This window comes from Apis dorsata, unplaced genomic scaffold (genome assembly GCF_000469605.1).
Source record: "Apis dorsata unplaced genomic scaffold, Apis dorsata 1.3 scaffold_468, whole genome shotgun sequence".
Lineage (NCBI taxonomy): Eukaryota > Metazoa > Arthropoda > Insecta > Hymenoptera > Apidae > Apis > Apis dorsata.
In genome coordinates, this window is record NW_006263707.1 from 211,764 (window position 1) to 222,499 (window position 10,736).

A 10,736-nucleotide genomic window follows, 5' to 3' on the forward strand; every position below is an offset into this window, starting at 1 on the left:
TATAAGCTGAAAAAGGATGGCACAGAATTATTTTCTTTTTTAATATCAATGGTTTAATATAATTAATTCGAATTATTAGGGATTCAATAATTCTGATTCATAGATTGTACGCTTTAAAGAGAGGCTGAAAAAGAGTGACACAGAATTTTTTTTTTTTAATATTAATCATTTAACGTAATTAATCATATTCGAATTATTATCAATAATTCTGATTCATAGTTTGTACGCTTTAAATATAAGCTGAAAAAGGATGGCACAGAATTATTTTCTTTTTTAATATCAATGGTTTAATATAATTAATTCGAATTATTAGGGATTCAATAATTCTGATTCATAGATTGTACGCTTTAAAGAGAGGCTGAAAAAGAGTGACACAGAATTTTTTTTTTTTAATATTAATCATTTAACGTAATTAATCATATTCGAATTATTATCAATAATTCTGATTCATAGTTTGTACGCTTTAAAGATAAGCTGAAAAAGGAATTATTTTCTTTTTTAATATCAATGGTTTAATATAATTAATTCGAATTATTAGGGATTCAATAATTCTGATTCATCATCAATTTATTGCAAAATTTTAAATAAATTTTGGATCGCTTGTTGTCCCTCCAAAATAGGAACAGAATAGAATCAAAAGAGACGATGTGTTAATCTCATAATTTTTGGCGATTACGATTCTCGAAGAAGAAATTGATCGGCCTCCAAATTAATTTCGAGAGCATAAAGAAACGTTTATAGTAATCATTAGAATTCGATTAGCCGCGTCATTCTTGATCCAACCCCGATGCGTGAAGGGATTTCGAGGGATTCGAAATTTCACGGTGGGACATTCCTTCGCGTGGCGAAAGAACGCAAACGCGAGTGGTCAAAGAAAAAGAAGAAAAAAGGAAGCGCGGTGGAAATTGAAGTTCGAATTACCGAGATGGAACGCGTGCAGCGTTTCGTCCCGCTACGAGTAAATGGAATTTCAGAGGAGCGAGAAAAAAAATCGTGGCTCGAAATTGGAAAAGAGCCACTCGTGGATAAAAACAACCAAACAATCTTCCTCCCCTCCCCAATTAATTTCGAATTATCCGAAAATCAATTTTATTATTTTATTATTATTTTATTATTTTAATAATTTTATTATTTTTCCGTCCTGATTAGTTGATTATTCCTCCGAAGAAAGAAAATTCTTTCTTTCGATTAACGCGTTTCGTTTCATCCTCCATTTCGAGAGGGAAATTAATTTTTTCTCCAACGAGATACATTTCCTCGTTAACGAGATAAATCGTGGTCAAGGGATAATTTTTTTTTTTTTTTGCGACGGGGAAAAAATCTCTGCCACGAATTCACTCTGTTTATTTTACAAGGGGCCACTTTGGCCGGCAAATGAAAGCGATACTTTTTTTTCTTCCCTCTTCCCTTAAATAATAAATCGGTTCAACGTAAGCAAAAGATAATTTGACATTTAAAAACGAGGCGGGGAAACTAATCAGCGCCGAAACTAACTTTCTCTGTCCACCACTTGTTCATTGTCACGAGTTCAGACTGGATGAATGGACGAGGAAGAATTTTTCTTTGGAAGCGCAAGGATTACCGGAAGGAGGATCTTTTCTTTCTTTTTTTTTTTTTTCGTAATTACACCCGGAACTACAAGAGCAATTTTACTTGTGATGATTCTACAGTTTTCAGAGAGTCTGTTTTTACAAACATTTTCTTTCTTTCTTTCTTTCTTTTTTTTTTTATTAACTTCCGCTCTCGGTACACACGTGAATTTTGCTCGATGAATCTTTTAAAAACGTGGCCGAGAGTCGAGCCTCGATTAATTATTCACGCGTGATCATGCATTTCGCAACCTTCTGAGAGGAAAAACTGCATTATGCGAGTCGTTGCTTCTTTTTTCCCTCTCTCTCTCTCTCTCTTTCCTCGTATTATTTCATCGAATTTCCGTTTCGAAAATACGAAATAAGTACAAAAATTCTTTATTTATTCCTCCTTCCTTGCGCCATACGTTGGAAGAAAAGTGGAGTGACGCGGATCTAATTTAAATATTCGAATACACGGGAACGTTATTTTTCGGGATGGTCCGTGTTTCGAGGGTAAAAAAAAAAAAAAAAAAAAAAGGAGTACAGCCTGCAACCAATCTCCCCGTGAGTCATCGATTGCGTTTCCGCTAGACGATTGCGGATAGAATTTTTGCGTGTGCGCCAGCAAGGAACGAGTCGATCGGAGTCGAGAGGATAAATATTATATCAAACGTGGACGTTTCGGAATGGACATTTGGTCGGATGGAGAAAGAAAGTGTTTGGTAAACGATCGTGGATCAGTGATTCTGTATGTGCAAAAATAAGTCAAGAAACTGTGACACATTATGCTGGACGATTCACAAATAGTTCGCGAGGCGTGAGTTACAGAACAGGGAAGAACGATCAACATTTGCTTGAAAGGCGGTTATTATACGTTAGGCTGGATTTACATTGTTGCAGCTGTGTTTCAGTTGTCCGTAAACTACGAACTTCTGTGAATAACAAAAATATCGCAATAAATCGCAATATTGTTCGCGAACAATTCGATCAACTGTTCGATGAGTACGCGCCTTTAAACTGAACCTATACTACTGTTAATATATAATTTTAATAAATTATGTTCGCTGGCAATGGATATTTTTGCGAACATTATCTTGCGAATTAATTAAATTTTCGTTTATTCGTTGTAAATTTTTCAATGAGTATGAGCCTTTAAGTCTAAATTGCTATTCGTAACATTTTAATAAATTATGTTGGTAATGGATATCTTTGCGAACATTATCCTGCGAATTATTCGATGAGTATGAGCTTTTAAGTCACCATTGCTATTCGTAACATTTTAATAAATTATGTTCGCTGGCAATGGATATCTTTGCGAACATTATTCTGTGAATTATTCGATGAGTATGAGCTTTTAAGTCACCATTGCTATTCGTAACATTTTAATAAATTATGTTCGCTGGCAATGGATATCTTTGCGAACATTATTCTGTGAATTATTCGATGAGTATGAGCTTTTAAGTCACCATTGCTATTCGTAACATTTTAATAAATTATGTTCGCTGGCAATGGATATCTTTGCGAACATTATTCTGTGAATTATTCGATGAGTATGAGCTTTTAAGTCACCATTGCTATTCGTAACATTTTAATAAATTATGTTCGCTGGCAATGGATATCTTTGCAAACATTATGTTACGAATTAATTAAATTGTATTCGTTGTAAATTATTCGATGAGTATGAGCCTTTAAGTCTACATTGCTATTCGTAACATTTTAATAAATTATGTTCGCTGGTAATGGATATCTTTGCATTATCCTGAATTAATTAAATTGTATTCGTTGTGAATTGTTCGATGAGTATGCGCTATTCATAACATTTTAATAAATTATGATTGCTGATAATGGATATTATCCTGCGAATTAATTAAATTGTATTCGTTGTGAACTATTTAATGAATATACACCTTCTACATTGCTATTCGTAACATTTTGATAAATTATGTTTGCTAATAATAAATATTTTTGCGAATATTATTCTTCAATTATTTAACTAAAACTTGTGTTCGTTGCGAACTGTTCGAGTACATACCTTTAAACTGAGTTTACACTGCTATTCGCGAAAATTTCGCAACAATTTGTAAATTAATATTCGCTACTGATACACAAATACATTTTCGCGTACAGCGAATATCACGCAATAAATCGACCAAGGAATACCGTGTTTACGAATAATGTTAATTAAATTGTTTGTTGAGTACGCGCCTTTAAAGCACGGAGTTCAAATACGGACGCGTTGTTTCATTTCATCGACGAACAATTCTGCATCTGTTCATTACCTCCACTACGATACGAGATGATATTTCTATACGATTGCCGAGCAAAATGTAGAAAGACGTTTCCAAATAGCAATTAAGAGTGGAATTAATCGGGCCATTTTTCACCCAGGCGTGGAGTACGGAGGAGGGGGAGCCCGAAGCAGGAAGTGGCACGCGTGGTTCGTTACCACGAGAGGTATCGGGCAATCAAGTTAATGAGGAAAGAGGAGCAACGAGTCGAAAGAGACGAGCGAGAAAGAGACGCGACAAGGAAGGGCTTTCACCTAATGGTTTGAGAAACGTTGCTCCTCGTCGTTGGCCCGCGCCACGCGCCATTTATGGCGACTCTCATTCTCGGCCTCCGCGATCATTTGGCCCTCCTCAATCGAGGTTTCCTCCTTTTTCTTTAATCGCAGAGGGAACGTTGCGTCAAACTTACCGTGCGTCATCGGTGTGCAGCCTCAGCCCGATCTTTGATACGCATGTCCACTTTAGAATTTTCGAAAGTTTCCCCTCGTTACTGCTCGGCCACGTGTCCTGCAACACACGATCAAATCAGTTTTCTCGTCGATCGTTTCTTCTCTTCCCTCCGTGATGTTGCATCAAGCAATATCATCTCATTCAATTATTATAGGTGCAAACAAATTTTCTCTCACAATTGAACGCGATATGATACAATTTTCGCCATCTTGTTTCATTGGACGATATAAATTTTTCGAAATATTTCGAAGTGGCTATTCAATGAATTCAACGCGTCAATTATTACGATACAATTTTTCTTACGCGAATAAAATGCTCCTATTTTTTCACATTTTATATATTTCACATTTTTTATAATTAATATTAGAAAGAAAATATTATGATATAAATTTTTCTGGCATTTCGAAATATTTCACAAGCATTTCAATGTGTCAATTTTTCGAACGCGAATGTATCGAATCAAATCCTACGAATTATCTTTTCGACTATATTTGCTCTAACTAATATTAGAAAGAAAAAATTATATAACAATTTTTGCGAACATCTCGTTTCATTGGACGATATAAATTTTTCGAAATAATTCTTTTACGAATTATTTTTTCAGGAGTATATTTTTTATAATTAATATTAGAAAGAAAATATTATAATATAAATTTTTTTGGCATTTCGAAATATTTCACATCAATCAATTTTTCAAACGCGAATGAATCGAATCCTCGTTTCATTATCCCTTCACAACGAATATATTCACTCTAACTATATATTAGATATAAATTTTTCTGACATTTCACAAACGTCCATTCAACGTGTCAATTACAATTACGATACGAACGCGAATGTTTCGAATCCCCCTACGAATCATTTACTCCGACTAATATTAGAAAGAAAAAAAATAATATATATATAATTTTCGCGAATATCTCGTTTCATCGAACGATGTAAATTTTCCATTTCGAAATATTTCAACAAGCGGCCATTCAACGAGTCAATTACAATTACGATACGAACGCGAATGTTTCGAATCCTCCTACGAATCATTTACTCCGACTAATATTAGAAAGAAAAAAATTACTATATATATAATTTTCGCGAATATCTCGTTTCGATTTTTCGAACGCGAGCAAACAATTATTATCCCTTCGCAACGAGTATATATACTCTAATTATTAAAAAGAAAAAAATTACCAATTAGTTTTTTTCTCCCGAGACAACCCCGAAGAAAGGAAGAAATTCGTCTTGTTAACGCACAGCAATCGTTGGTTGAGGACACGCAACCCTTAACGCCGATTTCGTGACCGCGAAAGTGGCGTCGAGTGGCGTAAACAGCGCAAGTTCTGGGTGTGTAAACGCGATCAGATTTACGAGCGCGGCATTTAGCGCGATAAGCCACGACCCACTAATGCGAACCGTGTGCAACACCGCGAGGATTGAGCGTTAAGCACGCCACTCTCGCGGACAGAAACTTTTCTATGGGCGGAGAGAAATGTTGTTTGAATGGCGCTGACGTCTCTGATGGAAACCCGCCGTGCCGTGCATCACCGAGCTCACGAATCCCTCGATTCGTGTAAGAGTCCCGTTGAAAACGTGAAAGAAAGATTATTTCTTCCGATTTTAAATATTTATATTTAAAATCGGCCACGAAAATAATTTTATTAAACGAAGACGTAGCGAAAGGATAAAGAATTTGTTTTTTTTTCTCATGGTTCTTATTACATTTTAGAATAGAATTTTGCAATATTAATTAATTTTCTCAAGTCAAAATTATAAATTTTCGGTTTACTTTTGCACGAGAGATCATCCTCCCCGCACCTCGTTTTACATCCAGTATAAAATTATAATACACATATATATAAAAAGAAAGTAAAAAAGAAAATTTAATATCTCTCTTCGCGCAAGCAACGAAATACCTTTTAATCGATATCAAAGAATAATTAATGATCCTCGATGGAGTTTCCTTTAAAGATAAGTATAAAAACGCAGAAAACCATCCAACATAACAGATAACACCTCGTACGTTTGTGCAGAAGTGCAGAAGAAACGAGAAACAGAAGCCGAAACTTCCCTGTGTACACGTGTACACATTTCGCGATATTATGCAGATCCAGGGATCTGCACGTTTCCACGTCGAAAAGCGGCACGGAACGTGGATAAAATTCGACTGGCATCGAATAAAACTCCGGCTAATAAAAGAAAGAAAGGGATATCATCCCACGCGAAGGATCCATAATCGCCGCCGATCGTTCGATAAACGATTCTCGACGAAAACGACGATGGACGAGAGAGATGGCTCGATCCTATCCTATTTTTCTTTATTTTGTTTCGCGAGTGCCCTTTCTCTCGCACGAAGAACACACAAAGAATTACACTGCTCTGAGCGAGGAGCATTTTCAGCTCGAAATCGAGCGTCGTGGAAACAAGAGAGATGGATATAGAGAAGAAGAGGGGTAGAGAGAAAGAGAGAGAGATAAAAGGGAAGCTCAAGTTTTCTCCCCCCTCTCTGTACTTTTTCTAAAAAAAAGGAGCAACTACTCGCCTCTTATCCGTCAACTCGATATCAAAGGATCGAGTCGAAATCTTGAACGAGAGAAAACTCCAAATTTCTCTTTGATACCACCGATATTTTATCGTTCCCTTTTGGATTAAGATTCTTTCTCTATCGTTCTTCCATTTTCCGTTTTATTCTCCCTCTTTTTCTTTTTTTTTTTTTTTTTAAGTCCTTTGTCACATATTAAATTTCACGGGAGAGGGTATTCGATATCGATTTAATCGGGATACGATCTTCAAACGATCTTTCGCCGTGTCGCGTTCCATCAGAGGAACCACCTGTGTGTAATTCGGCCGTGCTGGAAATTGAAATCGTCCTTTCTCCACCCTCCCCTCCACGAGGAGGATCTTTCTCTCGTTCGAAAGGGAGCTGAAAGAAATTACCCGCAACTTTCGAGACAAAGAGAGTTTTCTCATCTGCAATCCCTTTTTTCCCCTTTCCACCTCGCCTTTCAATTTTGCATGCAAAACGTTTCAATTCCTCCACCCCGGAAGATCGGATCGAGACCTTCGAATCAATTCCTTCCGTTCTATCGATCTCCACCGACGTAATCTCACTCATAGTTTCCTCGAATAATCCAATATTTATGATTTTTTTTTTTAATAAAAATATTTATATCGCGTTTATAAAATCACCTTTATTTTATTTATTTATTTTTTTTTCTACGATGCAATAAAATATTTCCGTTTCGTTTTATAAAGTTATATAAATAAGACTATATATAAAGCTCTCACCGCCAGTTGATCATCGATATTAAATATTCCGAGGAGAACGTTAATTTGTTTATTATCGATAATTAATCCAACCGGTGGATATATATATATATTTAAACCGAGTCATTCGAATAATTTCCGCGTAATTCCAGGAGAATTTCGCTGAGGGAAATGCATCTTCGAAGTCTTTCTTCTTTGAGAAATTCCCTAATAAAATAGAACGCTGTGAGGGGGGGAATGCGTAACTACGTCCGAGCGAACGAAACACGGTTAACGGTGTCGTTCACTCCGCAGTTACGGGCGAAGAAAAGGAAATTAAATTCCCTTACAGCTCAATCTCCATACATTTCACGCACGGAAGCCGTTTCCCGTTCGCCGTTCGTTCAAACGGCCCCCCCCCCCCCTCCGCCATATCCAGATAAATTTCCCAATTTCGACGGGAAAACCGAACCGAACTTTCTAATTGTTTCCCGACCGATACGTATCGATATCGATGTGACGTGAAATACGAGCCAGAAACTATTCCTATTTTATGACGCTTACGATTGCGTCAGATTTTCTTTTCTTATCGAACGTGTATGTTCGTGAGAATTTTCCTAGTAGTCTTTAGTACTGGCGGCCATTTTTTCTCGTTTTCTTCGCAACGAAATCAACAATTTCGATTCCGATTTTTCTTCCGATCTTTCTTCCTTAACGATCGAAATTGGCAAGAGGGAGGATGAGAAATATCGAACAACTGGCCGTGGCAAGTGTATTTTGATGGAAAATATTCCCTATCCGGGGTTCCATTGGAATAGGGGAAAGCGCGGATAATCGCTCATCGATTCGAGTCGCGACACCTAAGAGACACCGCGTCTTATCTACGGAAAAAACGATCCCTGGTGGAAATTCCAGAGGCTAGAAGAGAAAATAGTTTCAGTTCCAGATTCGTTACAACGTCTTATGATATCGCTCCGCACAAAAAAAAAAAGTAGTCTGAAAGTATCCTCGTAACTTCGCGTTTCCAAGGAAGGAAACGATAGTTTTTCTCTCTCTCTCAAATTTTCAGACACGCGAATCTCGGGCTAGAAGAAAACTTTCGTGGAGCGTTTCCAATTTTTCGTGGCGACGTATCCTTCCCCGTGAGTACGTATCACCGCGCTTTCCACGGCTTTTAACCATGGCTTCTCTCGCCAACCGAAAAGAATACCGTGTAATATTGACCGACTCTGTCGTCCCGAGATTTCTCGCCACCGATATCCATCCAACACGAGTACGTCTCACGGCCATTCCTTTCCGATTTGCGATCCTTTCCTCGTCTCGTTTCGAATCGAAAGCCAAGATCTTTCAATTCAGTTGAAAGTATACTCTATAACGGTATGTTATTGAGAAAGATCATTGAGAATCCCCCTGAAAATTGTAACTACGAATATATATCATATTAATTTTTTTTCTTATTTTTCCTTAAAAAAGGAAAAAATCGTTAGCGTTAATATTCTCATGAGAAGGAACTCTGTCAGATAAAATTGTTTTAATTAACAATATAGCGTTAGTGGAATAAGTATAGATAAGTGAGAAAGAAAAGACAACGAGAGCACGTTATCCAAGGAGCACGAGACGAGATCGTATGGAAAGATAGTATCGAGAAAGAGAGAGAGAGAGAGAGAGAGAGGGGAGATTAAGTCAATTTTGAAAACTGATGCCCACGTCCTGACACTCTGGCGGACAATCGAGCTTAATTTGGCCGGTCAACAGCGACAGCCGGATAACTACGTTACATGGGATTTCTAGGGATCCCTAGACCGGTTCGAGGGAAATTTCAACGCGAGCCGAGTCCCTGGGGTGCGATTCACTTATACAGCTAATACCTGGAGCCGTCAACCGTCAACATCAAGGGAAGATTCTATTAAGGAACGCCCAGACCTTATCAGTTATTCGATTTCACTAGAAATTCGGCTACAATTCCAATTAGTTTCAAAAGTCTCGATTGATTCCGGTTCAATGGTGCCGATATCTTTCCAATTCATTAACGATTCTACGCGAGAAGATTATTCTGAAAAAATTCTAGATAATGCCTCGAATATATATTCGTTCCACGAAATTAGATCGAAACATTAGATGCGTCTTATATTCACCTAATTACATTCATTTAATTATGCAATATTAGTTCAACATGAAAACGTATTAACATGTCACATCCTATTGTTTTCGATACGTGTTTCATAAATTTAAATAAATAAACGGATGATGCAAACAAAATACTTGTTTTGCATTGCAATTTTTCAAGATATAAATTGTCCACGGTTCATCGATCGGATCAAATCCAACCTAACCTAACCTAACCTAACTTAATTTCCATCCCCCTCATCCGCCCGATGATATAAATACCTGGCGTAGCCGGATTATTTTCGCGGATTTCTTCGATAATCCGAATCAGTGTGGGTCCAATTATCGCAGATTGCATGACGGGCTCGCGAGGAGAGAGAGAGAGAGAGACGGTTAACGGCACTTCAATTGGCCTAATCGTAGTCACTTTGCCGGGCAAGTCCCCGCCGGGCACCGACGTTCACGACCCGTTTATTAAATAAGAGCAAAGGCCACGAACCATTTGCAAAGTGGGACGAATGGATTAGATTTCCTGTTGCAATTCTACACGTGTGCATACGTCCGCCTTCAACGACGACTAATGAATGCAGCGATGAAAATCGTTGCCGTTGCGCGAGCAGGGTCATCCTTATTGGGCGTGAGATCGCGTTACGTTGGCTCCGCTCGTGAAAACTCGTTAACAATCATGATAACAATAACAATAATAATAATAATAACAATAGCCGTTCGAGAGTATCAGTATCAATAAACCGAATATCCCTTCCATCCCGACTTTCTATGGGAAACTATCCCGTTCGGGTATTATATCGGATATATTATCACGTTGATTAATCCCAATTTATTAATCGAAATACAAAACTTTCTCACCGAATGGACTTACGTAAGACGAACAGAAGGCGTAACGCTTCAACTTCGGCCCATTATGTAGAAAGTATTATGCTAAAACTCTTGATATGAAAATATTATTTATCTAATATTACCGAGTCACGCAAGTTACGCCGTGTGTCAATATGCAGGTTATTAATAAAGAACGAGAAGAGAAAGTATTGTTACGATCTATGCTTTTGAATTCAAAAAAAAAAAA

At 37.4% G+C, this 10,736-nt stretch overlaps 1 protein-coding gene across 1 annotated transcript in view; it reads right to left on the reverse strand.

Annotated features, from left to right (window-relative positions):
• The window catches only part of LOC102673614 (CD151 antigen-like), a 69,423-nt gene that overhangs the window by 48,559 nt on the left and 10,128 nt on the right, over positions 1-10,736 (reverse strand). Inside the window, 1 exon segment of the mRNA XM_031512537.1 lies at positions 4,269-4,366. Within this exon segment, the coding sequence (XP_031368397.1) occupies positions 4,269-4,366 (98 nt within the window).